Source organism: Centruroides vittatus, unplaced genomic scaffold, assembly GCF_030686945.1.
Source record: "Centruroides vittatus isolate TY-2023 unplaced genomic scaffold, ASM3068694v2 contig_824, whole genome shotgun sequence".
Classification (NCBI taxonomy): Eukaryota; Metazoa; Arthropoda; class Arachnida; order Scorpiones; family Buthidae; genus Centruroides; species Centruroides vittatus.
The window spans coordinates 257,805-274,317 of record NW_027122537.1 but is presented as its reverse complement, the minus strand read 5'-3'; the positions used below and the strand labels follow the sequence as shown (position 1 = coordinate 274,317).

Sequence of the window (16,513 nt, the reverse complement as noted above, 5' to 3'; positions counted from 1 at the left end):
TAGTTTAGTTTCAGCATCGACATTGGATCGATTTATCGACTTGTTTGTTATTTTATTTTCTGTTAAAAATTAATGAGTTTTCATGTTTAATTGTGAAGTTTGAATGTTATATAAATAATAGATAATGAAATAATAAAGTTATGATTTACATTTATTGTATAAAAAATAAAGCAATAATAAAAAAATCAATTTATTATAGATAAATTATCGAATATAAATTATTATTTAAAAAAATGGGGGTCACAAAAAAATTATGAAATATTTGATGGGCCGGAGTATAAAAAGGTTAAGAATCACTGCTGTACAGTACACTACAAAACATGGCAGACTTGAAAGGCAGATATAAAACAGTAAATCTTATATTTTGATTAATTAAATTTCAAACCCAGCTTCCTTTTAAAACACTTAATAAAAATTTAACACCTTATATCACTGAAAATACTTTATTTAATCACAAACGTTTTCTGTCTAATGGAATAGACCATCTTCAGGTTTTTTTTTTTTTTTTTTTTTTGTAACTCTTTCCGCCCTGTGAGCACTAAGAGGGCCTCTTATAGCAAGCCCATTATGGGTTCGGCCATGGCTCACAATGGGGCGGCAGGGTGGTGAGGGATGGAAACCGACATATCCGGACGGACATCGGTGTATATCTGAACTAACAGCGGTGTTGAGATATACACTGATGGCTCGAAGGACGGCAGCCTAGTAGGTGCTGCGTTTTGTGTCTTTTCTGATGGAGTTCTAGTGTGCGAACAGTCGGTCAGACTGAACGAGGAGGCTTCCGTGTTTCAGACGGAACTGGTGGCCCTGGACGAGGCGTCCCAGTGGATCCTGAGACATCCTGGTCCTGAGCCGATCACGGTTTACTCCGACAGCCAGTCGTCGCTTCAGGCCTTGAATGACGGGTACCATCGAGACCGTACGGTACTGGAGATCAGAGGTAGGTTACTGAGGGCGAGGCATGAACGGCGAGTTGACCTACGGTGGGTCCGAGGACACATCGGAATCCGAGGCAACGAGCGTGCCGACTTTCTGGCCAAAGTACAGGGCCCATTTGTAACCAGGGTGGTCGAGCTTTCGGCCTCTTACATAAAAGGTACTCTACTGCAACGATCGATGACAAACTGGCAAAAGAGCTGGATTCAAAGTACAGTAGGTAGGACAACCAACGCCTTCGTGCTTGAGGTTGGCCGAACTCTAGTAAGTTGTGATTGGTTAGTGACCAACTGTTGACCGGACACGGGAGGTTTCCCCATTTTCAGTCCAAGATTGGACAGGGAGATGGTTGCTGCTCCTGTGGGTGCTCTCGCGGAGACGCGAGGCACTATGTACTTGATTGTCCTCTTACAGAGGACTTCTACAGGACGGTCGACGATGTTGACTGGTCCCAGCCACCCGAGCAAGTACTTCGAACGCTAGCAGTGAGTAAAGGAAACCTATTGAGACTAAAGGAATTGATGATGACTGTAATAGGTCTTTTTGATCTATGAGCCCAAGTGTTTCACTGGGACGAGTTCCCTTCCTGAGAAGGGGGTCCCGCTGATCGTTTTCGGCGAAGTCCCGAGTTGACGTTCAGCTGTTTGAACGTGTCGAGGATCGCATCCTCATCGTTCTAAATGAAAATGCATAAGGTAGCTTATTGTCAGTAAGAGACCTATGTGCAGGACTAACTGCACCAAAATGGACGTATGCCAGTTGTTCGAGCCTGGCTTCCCCAGGTTCGATGCAAAAGAGTTCAAAACACCTAGTTGTTGCGGGGTGTCCGACCACTTCCTATGATTTAGGCATAGTCTCTATCGTACCCTGTAGTGCCTCGTGGCGGAACAGGGACAACCTAGAGTTGTGTGTATGAGGGACCACCTTCGAAAAATTCCTGGGGATTTTTCGATTCGTCCAGACTCGATTCCAGGTTCCCCAGGGCGGCAGGCTGCTAATCTTGACCGCTCGGCCATCCGGTCAGTGGCCATCTTCGGGTGAACTGGCAATCGAACGTATAGTATTTCAAAATTGTATTAAATATTTTGGTTATTGATTTACTAGTTTATTTTTCGTTTTAATTTTGAATTTATAATGATCGAACGTTCCATTTAACACAATTTTGAAATACGTTCGATTGCCAGTTCACCTGAAGATGGCCTATTCCATTAGGCTGAACACGTTTGTGATTAAATAAAGTATTCCCAGCGATATAAGGTGTTAAATGTTTTATTAAGTGTCTTATATTTTGATTGAATTTCCAATGTAAATTAATAGACTCAATCATCCTCACGGACCGACAAAAAATTCGTAGACATGAAATTGGGAATCACTGCCGTAATGGGTTATTTTTATGGCTTTTGGGTGACGATATTGCACTTTTTTTTTCTTTCTAAACCTTTTATATATCGAAGAATAGGAAATATGGACACCATACTCTAAAGCAATAAGCGGTAGCCTGCCGCCGCTCTAGACGAAGTCGGCGTGGAGTTCGAATCAGCTTAGACATTTTTAAGAGTAAATTGATTTTGATATGCTGAACAAACTAGAGACGTTACCATCGCGGGCCTAGACCGAATCCACGATGGATTTGGAAAGAAACCTTCTCAGTGCCTACAGGGCGGAAAGAAACAAAAATTGAATACAGTATATATGTAATGTTCATTTGACAAATCTTGAAGATTAAACGAAATTAAATGATGCTAGAGAATTTTAAAAATGTATTAATAAATAGAATTTTATAAAAACAGATATTAATTTCGAAAATTCTCGCTATGAAAATTTCATTTTTAATAAATAGGTGTAATTATTATAATTCAAAAGAATTAATAAATTATAGTATAAATTTACTTAAAATTATAAAATCGAACTATTTTCAAAGCTAAAATCTTATAAAATCTAAATTTATTTTGCTTCCCAAATTGTGAATTTAAAAGATTCTATGAAATATCCGATAAGGCATTCGCTTTGTATATAAAGATGCGTCTTCTAGAGGCTGGCAACATTGGATGGAAACGTTGTTTGGATGGTTGTTTTTACCTATTGTTTGGGTTGGGTTTTAACTTGTATGAAATTTTTTCTTTTATTAATATTTTAGTTTAGTTTTTCTAGCAAGATTGGAGCTGTTATGTCTGCATCAAGATCTGTTCGTAGAGCAACACATGCTGGAAGTTGGTATACTGATTCAAGTAGGTTTCAAATAACTAAATGAACCAATTGTATACTAAATAACTAAACTTAAAAAATTTCGCGATACATGGTTTTTGTTACACTTTAATCATATATAATGAATTAAAGATTAAATTTATCGTAACGTAAAATGTTTTAAATCGATACGTTAATAGAATTTTATTAATTTATTGAGTAATAATGAAAGTTTAAGATGTGTTCAAAATTAATCTTTGTATGTTTAAATTTAATCATTTTTTGGTACTCCTATATCTAGACTTACACAATATATTTTATGTAACTTTATATTGAACATACTTTATTTTCTATTGTGTATTTGATTGAATAATAATGTCAATTTTTGCATGTAAACATTTAGTATTTGTATATACTAAATATTTTTTATATAAGATATCTGCTTGTTTTAATATTCTCATGTAAAACAAGAAAGGTAATTATCAATAAATTTCTCAGTTTTATTAAAATTGGTTGCGTAAGTAACAGTGTGGGCAATGAATTTGCTTATTTCTAATGTATTCGTCAAGATTACTGTATTTTGTAGAGACATTGAATGATTTTATTTAACTTGCTCTATTCTATCATCAAATCTTACAACTCAAATTTCATCCAATTCTAATTAATATAGGGGCTGAAACTTAGATATGTCTTCAATGTTTTTTAATAATGTTTTAGATTCCCATATTCTTCCACTCCTTCCTACCAAAACCAGGTAAACAACCAAATGTAGAATTTAATTATGTATTTGTGTCACCATCCCCTTCTCCACTCCTAATCTCAGAAAACATGACTAGTAAAAATATAAAACAACTTCTCTCAGAATCACTGGGAAGAATAATCAACCCACGAGAACCTTATTTTATCCCAGTAACAACAAATTTTAATTAAAACTAACATTTTCGACTATAACCATGGTCTTCCTTAAGCTTTTGACCAGTACAATTCGAATATGGAATGTGTTGAACAATATGTTTAAATTATTTTAAAATTCCGAACATTTAAAAGTTAAGATAATTTTTAGCCGTATGTGCTACAATAGTGATAAAAACATCCTTACACCACAAGAAATAAATAATAAGATGTACTTAATGGTGTAGAATAGGTATCTAATGTTGCTCTTGTTTTTTCTCATAGCACCACCTCCATGCTTAAGAAACATTAGTGGCATCCTTTGTGTTAATACAGTTCCTGGCTAGTCCGGCTTTGTATGTTTCTAAAGCTTCCAGGTTGCGAAGGTGTTCAACCTGACATGATAATAATTTAAACATATTGTTTGACATGTTCCATATTTGAATTATACTGGTCAAAAGCCTGAGGAAGACCATGATTATGATTGAAAATGTTACTTTTAATTAAAATATGTCATTACTGGGATATAATAGGGTTCTTGTGGGTTGATTGTAAAAACATATTTTAAATTTATGGATAGAATGGATATGAGAATGTGCATTCATGCTCACTCTGCAAGCATTGATTATTTTTTGTAATTTTTAGTTGCATCAGTAATGACTACAATAACTGCTAATTACAATTGTTCAATAGCCATAAAATTTTCCATGACTGAAACGAATGAAATTGAATTAAAACTGTCAGTATTTCATAAAACATGACTTATCTTAAAAAATGAACATAAATGAAAATGTCTCCATTCATTATTCATTTTTTATTAGCCTTATATTTATATATGTATAAATTCATATACAAATAAATTTAAATGGTTATTTTGACAGGATGTTGACAAACTGAAAATTAATAAGAATAAATTATGTAGTTGTCAACTGTTAAATGAATTAAATTATTCATATGTAGAAAACTGTGATAAAGAAATTGTGCATATCAAAATAGTTACTTTGCAAGTTTAAAAATAATATATAACTTAATCACATTGAATAACAATAAAAGTTCTTGCAAAGCACTAGTAGGGTAATGTTATAAATGGTCTGCATAGTGTTTCTCTTATGGTTATCCAGCATGTGTGAATTTTGTTACCTAGCTTATTTTAGACAACTTGAGGTAAAATTCTGGTGATGTTGGGGGAATACAATTATTTAGAAATGAGCAGTTAAGTTACTAAAGAAAAATTCTTGCAAGAACAGCTCTCTATTTTTGATGAAACTGTCTACAGCATAGACATAAGATTGACTAGCAATATATTGCTATAGTGTATTAAGCCATCCTTTGTCTTTGTCACTTGGCCCAAAACTTTTTAAAGTAAAATTTTTGGTAAAATTAATATATACACTTTTATTTATTATAGAGAAAAAGAATTTAAAAAGGAAATCATTTGTAATGAAAATTTATCATTAAAAATATTTGACATGAATACATTCTTATCTAAAGCTAACAATATATTAATTAAACAATGACATTTTTATTAAAGAGCTGGATGAGGTAGAAATTACCTGTAGCCTAATGAAGGCCATTTGGACAACTTGTTAGCCTATGGAAGGTTGCAACTCCATGTATAAGACACAGGGAAACAGGGTTTTTTAATGTTTGGTTGTTTGTCAAAAGTTGCATCTTATATGCCATAAAATATGGTAACCATATAGAGAAAGCTATTGTAAAACTATTGGTAATTCATGATTATTGTTTACTTGATGTCTTCACTGCCTGCTTATTAGTTAGTTATTAAAATAACTAAAGAATGTTTTCTGCCTTAACATAGAATTTTGTATTTATTATTACAAGATGCATATATTATCAAACAGCATTAAAATCTTTTTGATAACACAAGTACTTTCAGTGATACAAAATCGTCATCATCAATCTAATGAATGTAGAATGGAATGTCACCATGTACAATAGCCTATAACATTCTTAAAATTTAAATATTCCAAACATTTAAACTTCACAACAGGCTTCAACACTCACAACTATGGGAAAGAACAGAATTTGAAATAAAATGCAAACGAAAACAAAAGGTTTGACGGAACTTCCAATTTTTATGGCATGAGTTCATGGTGTGTTATAACATGGGACAACTAGGGTAGTGTGGCATTATGGTTGAAAAATTTAAGAAGTGATCCAAAGTTAGGAAGCTCCAGCATAGATGTATTGCATAGGGAGTGAGGAGGGTTTCCCAAATAAGTAATGCCCTATGATCAGCACAACCCCTGAGGATGATAGTTTGAGTCCACCCCTTGTGAATTGCACTTTTTACTTCACATAGTGACATTCCATTCTATGTTCATTAGTCTGATGATGATTTTAAATTATTGAAAGTACTTGCATTATAAAGATTTTAACACTGACAGTGTATACATTTAGTATTATATCTAATTTGCATGGACTTTAAAATACTATTTGTATTTATTAAACTAGTTACATGTCAGTTCTGTTTTCTGAAAATATAGATTCTTCAGAATAATGTCAATATTGGTGCCATTGAAATGAATTCTAAGATGGATGGTAGTATGGGTGATTACAATAAAATTATTGTAAGTCAAACATAAAAATAATAGAATAATTTAATATAGTTGTAAACATTGCACATAATCTTACATATTGTAATCAGATACTATAACATACATATCATAATATCAATACAATACAGCTAAGGTGTTTAGGTGTTTTGAATTTCAAACCAATGTTTAATATTTTAATTAATTGGTTTTTTTTTTATTAACAAAGATTCATGGAAATGCAAGCATGGCAATTTCCTTCAAAGAAACCAAAAATTACACTGAAGGAGTATTATAATTATATAATATATTTATTGCCCATAACTGTTATATTTACCGTATTTTACGGACTATAATACGCACTTTTTTCTTCAAAAAATTGCCTCCAAAATTCAGGTGCGTCTTATAGTCTGTAGCGTCTTCTAGGTATTTTTTTAAAAAATTGCTTAAAAATTAAGGTGCATCTTATAGTCCGTAAAATACGGTAACACTTAATAATTGTACTGTGCCATTAGCAAATGCCATATTGTTTGGATTCAAAAGTTTTTGTTTTAGTACACTTGTTTTGGCCTTTGTAAATGTAGGTAAATGTAAGTCAGACTGAATGTATTTGCCATTCAGTCTGATTTACATTTACATAAAAGTATATGATTATATATATATATATATATATATATATATATATATCATATACTTTTTTTATGCATTATGATTTTGATTCTGAACAATTTCTGCATCTTTTTGAAAGTTAAATATCAATGAGAAAGCTTTCTATGTTCATTTTTTTTGTAAGCAGTTAACATTGTTATTTCTGTTGAATTGATCATCACATTTCTATTGGCTATTGACTTCTTGTTTCTGCTTATGACTGTGTTGAAAGTATTTTTTAATTTTATTTTCTGAAGAGTTTTTGAGCTATAGAGATGGAAAGTATTTGATTTTTTTTTTTTTTTTTTTTTTTTTTCTGCATTATAGTAGAACTCTGTTATGTTTTCAAGGGATTGATTTTAAAAAAAATTTAGTAGGAAACATTTTAAACAGAAATGAAAATAATATTTTCATTTAATGATTTATATTATGTTTGTTACATTTAATAGTTCAATATTTATTTTAATATTGTTCTATATTATAGCAAATTAAACTTACACAGTATTTATTGATATTTATTTAGATATAAATGCTGTATTTTTGCAGAATGACTGGCATGCCAGTCTATCATCAAATTAGATATTTCCATATGGTAAAAGCTGGCAAGCCATTTTAAGTGACATTATACATTCTTCTCTAGAGGATGCAAAACAAATGAGTTATGTCATGTAAAAACAAACAAGTTTTATTCTAAAACTGTGAAATTGTCAGCATTACATCAAAAACTACAATTGTATGTTTAATTCCTTCATTTTGTCTTGTAACAACATAAAAAACTTTTGGAATTCCACAGTATTTTATGTGTATTTTATTCTTATTTGATTCAGAAATGCAAAAATAAACACAATAAATTTAAGAAACACTCTGTAAATTATCTCAGCTTACACTGATTGATATTGGCTTTGTGTGAAATTTGAGGGGAAGGTGTTACATTTAAGGTCAGGGTAGATGATTGGTGTAGCCCACACTGACTAACTACTACTACTACTACTACTACTAATGTCAATAAATCATTGTTTTATTGTCTTGTAAAGGAAAACTTTCTTCCTGATTCTAAGTTAGTCAAATTACAATGTTATTATCAGGTCAGTCCATAAGTCCATGCACATTTTTATGACCTTGAGAAAAATCTTGTTTTGCTGTTAAAAATGTCAGTTTAATGTTATAATTTTTACACTGAAGTGTTAAATTGGATCTCATGCATATAATACTGTTCAAAATTGTGAACATTTCAGTTGTTTATTTTCGTTAAAATGGAAATAACGGATGAATATAAAAGACATGTTTTATACTTTTTATTTTTAAGTGGTGAGAATGCTACAAATGCAGCCAAAAAAATAAATACTGTACATAATCAAATTGTAATTAGTGCAAGGACTGCACAGAAGTGGTTTGAAAGATTTAGAAACAATGATTTTAGTGTGGAGGATAAGGCTCGTACTGGAAGACCCATTGACTTTGATGATGATGCTCTCTCTGCACTAGTTGAAGCAGAACCATCTTTAACAGTTGATGAAATTGCGGAATGTTTAAATTCATCCCATGGAACTGTTCATAGACACCTACAACAAGTCGGAAAAGTTTCAAAGCTAAGAAAATGGATACCACATGAACCGACAACAACGTGTAAACATTTGCACGTCTCTTTTATCCCGTATTGCTTTAGAACTTTTTCTTCATAGGCTGGTTACTGGAGACGAAAAATGGATCCTCTATAATAATGTGACAAGAAAAAGACAATAGATGGATCGTGACAAGCAGCCAAAACCGACTGCAAAAGGTGGGTTGCATCCAAAAAAAATTCTTTTGTCTGTTTGGTGGGATATGTCAGGTGTAATTCACTTTGAGCTGTTAGAACCTAATCAAACAATTACAGCTCAAATGTATTGTGAGCAATTAGAGTGTTTAAATGAAAAATTGAAAAAAAATCGACTGTTGTTAGTGAACAGAAAGCAGGTTCTCTTGCAGCATAACAATACCAGACCACATGCTGCAAAAATAACTGTACAGAAACTTGAAAGCTACAACTGGAAAATTTTACCTCATCCACCATATTCGCCAGATATTGCTCCCAGTGATTATCATCTTTTTTGCAGTTTGCAGAATTTTTTTAAAAGGGAAAACTTTTGAGGATGAGAACAATGTAAAAAAGGCTATTTCTGAATATTTTGATTCAAAACCGAAATCATTTTACGAAGACGGGATTAAAAAGCTACCATCAAGATGGCAAGAAATTGTACAAAATAATGGTGAATACATTATAGATTGAAATAAAATTTAATTAAAATTTTTTGCTGTTTTTTTTGTAGATAAAAATATGCATGAACTTATGGACTGACCTGATATTTTATTGTACTTAGAAGAATGTTTTCTTTAATGTTTAATTAACAACTAGTTTTGGTAGATCCGATTAATTTTATATTTTAGTTGCGGTTTAACCAGCATGCCAGTAACCTGTGGGGCTTTCAATATGCTGGTCTCCCCCATTTTTATGCAGCATGCTGGTCATTCTGCGAAATTACGGTACACTTCATGATTTTCATGAAAAAAACACATATCAATAAATACTGTACTAAAATTTGTTGAAGACTTAAGACTGGTTTCCACTTGCATGGAAATATGGAGAAAAATACACCAATGATGGTTGACAGAGCAATTTTGATGTCATCCCATGATGGAAAGAATACTGCTGCTTTGCATTTACCTTGTCTGAACTTTTGTTGTAAAACCATTTTTCTTTGTGGTGTAAGGTGGGAATCAGTCCTTACAATATCACCCACATGTTGATAGCACGTCAGAACTTTGTTGTTTGTTGCAATTTGCAAGTACTATTGCTAGATAATCATTTAAACAAATTATAAAATCCACATTCAAAGTAGCCCAAATTTGCATGTGCAAGGAGACATGGAAATTTTGTTCATTTCCTAATGTAATTTTTTTCTTTTTTCATATGCAATTAAGTATGTAAAATTTTCAATAGGATGTAGTTAAAAAACTTCTATGATCAGAAAATGGATTCATTTATTAGGAGTTTTTTGTCTATTTAAGCAGGAAATTTTCTGAAATGGAAATATCTTATTTGGGAAAATTTTACACCCCTTTTGGGGGAAAAAATGGGACTTTTGAGATTAGAAGTTTTTCCATGTAAATAGTTTAATGTGGAAACTTCTTAACTGAATTCAAAAAATTTTTTAAAGGTGAGAACATAGCTTTACAATTTATAAGAATTATTATTTTGACAAATTAACTAGTCAGGCTGTCAGTAAGATCAACCAGGTGGAGCACCTGGCCAAAAGAGCCTGGCAAGAACACTATGGTTGCTGGATTTTTAATAGTTTGTGTGCAAGTTTTGATATATTACATTTACTATTTGGTTACATTGTTGTAAATAGTCTGTCATCAGGTGAAATTTCTACAGTTTTTCCAATAGCCACAATTGCAAAAACTGCAGAAATTTTTTGGTCATCTGATAGTAGGCTTGCAATATTGTTGTGTGTGATTAATTTTGTGCAAGAAAGTCTTATATTGTCTGTATTTGTTTGTAGTGAAGATTACTAAATCTGTGAGGCCTCATTCTCACTTTTTATTAGGAAGAGTCAGTCTATCTAGAGAGGAACTAGGATGGTAGTATGCTTTGGTGGTGATGTGGATTTTTTTGTAAAAGTCTGTTCTAGTCATGTGTGTTCCCAATGTATAACTCCAAATGAATATATCAATACTAGGACGACATGTGTCAATTGCTTTAAATGTGTTGTTAATATTGACTTTAACAAAAGAATACAACAGCAGATTAGACTGTTTTGTTTATGCATGTTCTGTGATTTTGGCCTTTGTCTAAATATTTGTAGACTGCCTTCATCCATGGATTCAATGATATTTCCAAGTGCAAAGTCTTCCTTCTTCAGGACTCCTTTTTCAATGTGAAGTATTTTGTTTGTCTAGGCCAAACTCCATCTCAATTTCAGGGAAATAACTGTATATAACTTACTATTATTATTATTTGAATTATACATTTCTCAGCCTTTGCTAGAATCATTTACCCAATCTAGAGGAAAAATTATTAAGGTACAGTTCTTGAATACTTTTCTTACAATATGGCAAGTTTGAAGACAGATTGAGATTCTATTCAGAGTATTCTAATCAACATTTCTTACTAATGATTATGGGCAGACACTTGTTGCAGATATAATAATTAGCACAATATGTATTTTCTTTTTTTATTTCAAGACTTTAAGGAACTTTTCAATTTCACTGAAGAGAAGTCCCTACATTAGACAAATTGTTGATGCATTAATGTCAAAGTCTCTCTGATAAGTGATGAAAAATACTCTGTGCAAAGCCTTACATCTCCATACATTTGTTCTTTGTTCCATGATGTATTTCATGTTGAGCTTTGCTCAAATTTAGTTGTAATATCACTGCAACAATATATTTGTGTAGTTTGAATTCTGAATTTCAGAGTATAATCTGATTATTAGTCATATATTACCATTGCTGTTTCAAATTTGTTAATCCAAGTCCACCATTTATCCTTGAGATATGTGCTCTTTCAACACTGCTTTTTGGATGCCTGCTTCAAAATTTACATGTTATTTCTACTGTTTTTCTGTCTGTTTCAGACCACTTTAAAATTCCAAAGGTTTATATTAATACTGTTGATGCATATATATTTATTGCACTTGTTTATTATATATATATATATCTTAACATGTGCCACCCAGACCCCGAGCAAGTCTTCTCTTTATTAATTATTAATTTAGTTAAGAGATGGTGCCTTATGCCTCCCTCTAGTGACAAATTACTTTATATTAATCATTTAATTAGCCAAAATTTAAGCCTGATCATTCAGATTATTTATGTTCTATTTATTGCAATTATTTTTATTTTTCCAAAAAGCTCTGATTTAAATATTTTAAACTGTATTCTTTTGTAAATGATTTTTTTTTTTAAATTTTGAATGATTGATTGATCTTCATATTTTGATAATGACCTAAGTATTTATATGCTTGGTTGTCTGGCATCATCCATTGACATGGTTTACTGTACCAGTAAACCATGTGAATGGATGATGTGAACTCCAAGAAATTTATCATCTGTACCTATTATACCATTTCAAAACTTAAAACAGACATGAGATCATATAGACACTGTGTGATAAATTCACACACAAATACCCACATCTTGCTATTACAGAGCAAAGGGTTGATGATCAGTAAAAAACAATTGCACAGCAGATACATCAACGCACAAACACTAAATCACATGTTAGATCAGAACATTCATTGATGGTTCAACAGCAGTTATTAATGAAAACACACACAGAATAACATGCACCAATGAAAACACTAACAACAATTACAACTAGTGACACTTTAGTGAATGTGTTAATTAACGCTGTGTATAATTTATTTAAAGAAATACTCACTAAATATACAAATTTAGACCCTCCCCCTACACAGAGACCATGAATATTCAACATACAAACATAAAAATGAGTAGTTTGCCCATTCAGCAAATGTTACCTGAATTATTGGGCATCAACATATCTTTTTCAGGTCTTTTAGATAGACCAGGTTTTATTTTTACTGTCTTTTTCTGTGAACACTGTACGTTCTTGTCAGTACTAACAACACAGCTGATGTAAAACACACATTTAAAGCAATTAATGCACGTCATTCCAGTTATGATACATTCATATGAAGTTATACACTGCACACATACAGAATTAGAACAACTCAAACTCCAAAGGAAAACACAAAAAACAATTAACAAAACCAAATAAACACAACTCTAAGTACTCCATAAAAGGCTGACTTCTCTTCATAAAGAGGGATGAGGTATCACAAATATTTTAAACCTGTCCTACAAACAGACACTGTAAGAGTTTTAAAACTAAGAGATGTTCTTCTTAGTTTTAAATAATTTCAAAATAAATTATAAAATGAAATTTTAAGAGACTATTCCAAAGCAATTTCTTGAATTGTACTTGATTTTCTTTGTTACTTTTTCAAAAAATAATTTGAATTATAATTTATAATAAATAATAAATTAAAAGTAATTTTATATATATATAAAATAATAATACAAATGTTTTATACATATAAATTTTTAGGTAGAGAACTTAAACACCAGTTAGAAAATTGGTTATCTGCTGCTGGTGATATCAGTCATGGTCCTGCTCGAGCCATCATTGCACCGTATGTATTATGTCAGCTTGTAAATTAATAAGAATTCCTGTTTATTAAGCTGTTTTAGCTTAATAAAAAGTTGATGCCAAAATCTACTATTTTAATGGAAACAACAAAATTCCAGAAAAAAAAAGTTACATCAATACATTAGTTAAATGATTACTGGATTAAATCATGCTACATTATCGCTACTGATTATTATAATATAGCCAAATAATTTAATCTGGTAATCATTTGGCTTTAAGATGTTTATATGTACATACATCAACATAGTTTGCTATTTTTTATTAAAATTACTAATCAAATAAGAAATTTGAAATTTATGTAATAAATTATCTAAATATAATTATAATTTTAATATTGGGTTGTTCGGAAAGTTCGTAGCGATTTTTAAGAGAAATAAAAGAAATTGTTTTAATACTAAAAATATACTTTTATTCCATTATGTATGCGCCATTGTTTTTAATGACGTGTTGCCATCTATGGGGCAGCTTCATGATACCCTCTTCGTAGAACTTTCCAGTTTTTTCCGCGAAAAACTGATCCACGTGGTTTTTGCAAGCTTCCAAAGTATCAAAGTTTTTATCATGAAGGGAATTTTGTAGAGAACGGAACAAATGGTAGTCCGACGGGGCAAGGTCGGGTGAGTAAGGGGGGTGGGGTAAAACATCCCAGCCTAGTTCCAATAATTTTTGGCGTGTTCGTAAAGACGTGTGAGGTCTGGCATTATCTTGGTGAAACACAATGCCTTTTCTATTGGCCAGTTCCGGACGTTTTTCTTTAATTGCCATGTTCAGCTTATCCAATTGGGAACAATACTTATCAGAATCAATTGTTTGATTCTGTGGAAGCAGCTCATAGTACAGGATTCCTTTCCAATCCCACCAGACAGTGAGCATGACCTTCTTTGGATGAAGACCGGCCTTTGGAGTTTTTAATGGTGATTCATTTTTCTTACCCCACGATCGTTTTCGGCTGATGTTGTTATAAATGATCCACTTTTCATCACCTGTCACTAAACGCTTCAGAAAAGGGTCATTTTCATTTCGTCTTTCAAGAGAATCACAAATGGAGATGCGATCCAGTAAGTTTTTTTCCGTTAAGTCGTGAGGTATCCAAATGTCATAACGATTCACGTATCCGAGCTTCTTTAGATGTTGAAATACAGTACTGTTTGATGACTTCACTATGTCTGCAATCTCTCGAGTTGTGTAATGAGGGTTTTCATCCAATAATGCTTTGATTTGGTCCTCTTCAATAACAGGAGGTCTTCCTGAGCGAGGAGCATCTTCAAGGCTGAAATTACCCGTTTTAAATTTTGCAAACCACTTTCGAACAGTTGATTCTGATACAGCACTCCCACCATAAACATCACATATCTTTTTTGCTGTTTGTACAGCATTTTTGCGTTTACGAAAAAAGAAAAGAAACAAGTGTCGATAATGCACGTTGTTCGCATCCATTTTTGCAATGAGCCAAATTAAACGCTATTTGAATAATCTTAACGGTTTTTTTGTAACGGACGCGTCTCAAGGTCATTTATCGTAATATTCATTGGTTTGTACAATTCTAATCATTTTTGCGTCAATCGGTGTCTCAACTGTCGGCTATCAAAAATCGCTACGAACTTTCCGAACAACCCAATAAGATGGAGTTCAAATAATTTCAACTATTATTTTAAGTATATCTTGAAATTTTACTATTCAAATTTTCTCTCATATACAAGGATATATCTCATGTACTATGGATACTGAGCTTTTCAATAGATGGTGAAAACTATCTATCAAAAAAGCTTTTGGAAAAGTTGTGTATCTTACAGAAATTTTCTTAATAATAAAAATAACTGTAAATTGATTTTTAGAATTTTTAAGATAAAGTGAAACTGTTACATATTACAAAATAATCACATTTTTAATATCCAACCTCAGCATTTGTTATTTCTTCTATTAATGTTTGTTAGAATGGCATTATTTTTTATAATAAATTTTGTTTTGTAATGATTAAAAATATCTGATTATTAAATTTCTTCTAATAAGTATAAAAGTTACATTTGAGGATTCACACACTTTAAAATGTTGTGTTAATTTCTTTTACTTTCATGGCTGTTATTTACAGTACTGTGTGAATTAATGTGAACACATCATAATTAACACAATTTTGCTTTTTCCTGCAGTTGGCAACATGTTTGTCAATGTAGCAGCCATTTTCTTTTACCAATCTGACAGTCAGTGAGTAATAAGACATACCAAGCTACAGATGTGTTGCATTTTGTTATTTTTTTTGAATTATTGTGTTTCTGGTGAAGTTAAGCTGAACTGAGGCTTTATTAGCTTTTTTTTTTTTTTTTTTTTTTTTTTTGAAGATGGATATTATTCCTAAAAATCACACTAAGATTGTTACTTTGAGTGAACACACATCAATGACTCAAAGAGATATTGCCAAGGAGTGTGATGTGAGTTTAGGAGCTGTAAACAAGAATTTTGAAGCAAAAAAGGGACACTGGGATGATTAAGGTGAACAGAAAAGAGAAATGTGGAAGGAAAAGAAAGACAACAGCAAGGGATGAAGCTTTTTTAATAAGGGAAAGTAAATTAAACACTAGGAAAACCAGTCAAGAACTTCAGCAAGACTTAGCACATGCTGGAGTTATTGTTTGTGAGTCTACCGTACGAAAATGACTTATAGAAGGTGGAAGAAAAGCGATTAGACCTCAAAAGAAACAGTCATTGACTGCTGCCATGATGAAAAAATGATATGATTGGGCAAAAAAATGTGAGCTGGACTGTTGAAGATTAGAGGAAAGTGTTGTTTTCAGATGGGAGCCATTTTTTTGGTACAATGACAGCGATCTTGTTACGTTAGAAAAAGTGACAACAAAAAACTTATGGCAGCTCATATTGATCAAACAGTTAAAACATTCGTTAAAGATGTTCTGGGGCTGCTTTTCATATAAAAGTACCGGATCCCTTGTGCCGGTCAAAGGCATGATGAACTCGCAAAAATACAGACTTGTTAGAACAAAGATTGGAAGTTGAACTAAGAAAAGTTGATGCCAACGATCAAGCAGAATTTCAACAAGACTCTGCTCCTTGTCACATTTCCAAGGTCATG

At 32.1% G+C, this 16,513-nt stretch overlaps 1 protein-coding gene across 2 annotated transcripts in view; it reads left to right on the top strand.

The window, feature by feature from the left end:
• Window positions 1–2,938: 2,938 nt before the first annotated feature.
• Window positions 2,939–16,513, top strand: part of LOC136982385 (protein MEMO1) — a 41,141-nt gene continuing 27,566 nt past the window's right edge. Inside the window, exons 1-2 of one of the 2 annotated variants that reach the window (XM_067278877.1) lie at window positions 2,939–3,168; window positions 13,331–13,411. In XM_067278877.1, coding sequence (XP_067134978.1) covers window positions 3,104–3,168; window positions 13,331–13,411 — 146 coding nt within the window. In that variant the 5' untranslated portion in view covers window positions 2,939–3,103. The remainder of the gene's footprint in view (window positions 3,169–13,330; window positions 13,412–16,513) is intronic. The other variant, XM_067278876.1, reaches the window with a different exon arrangement.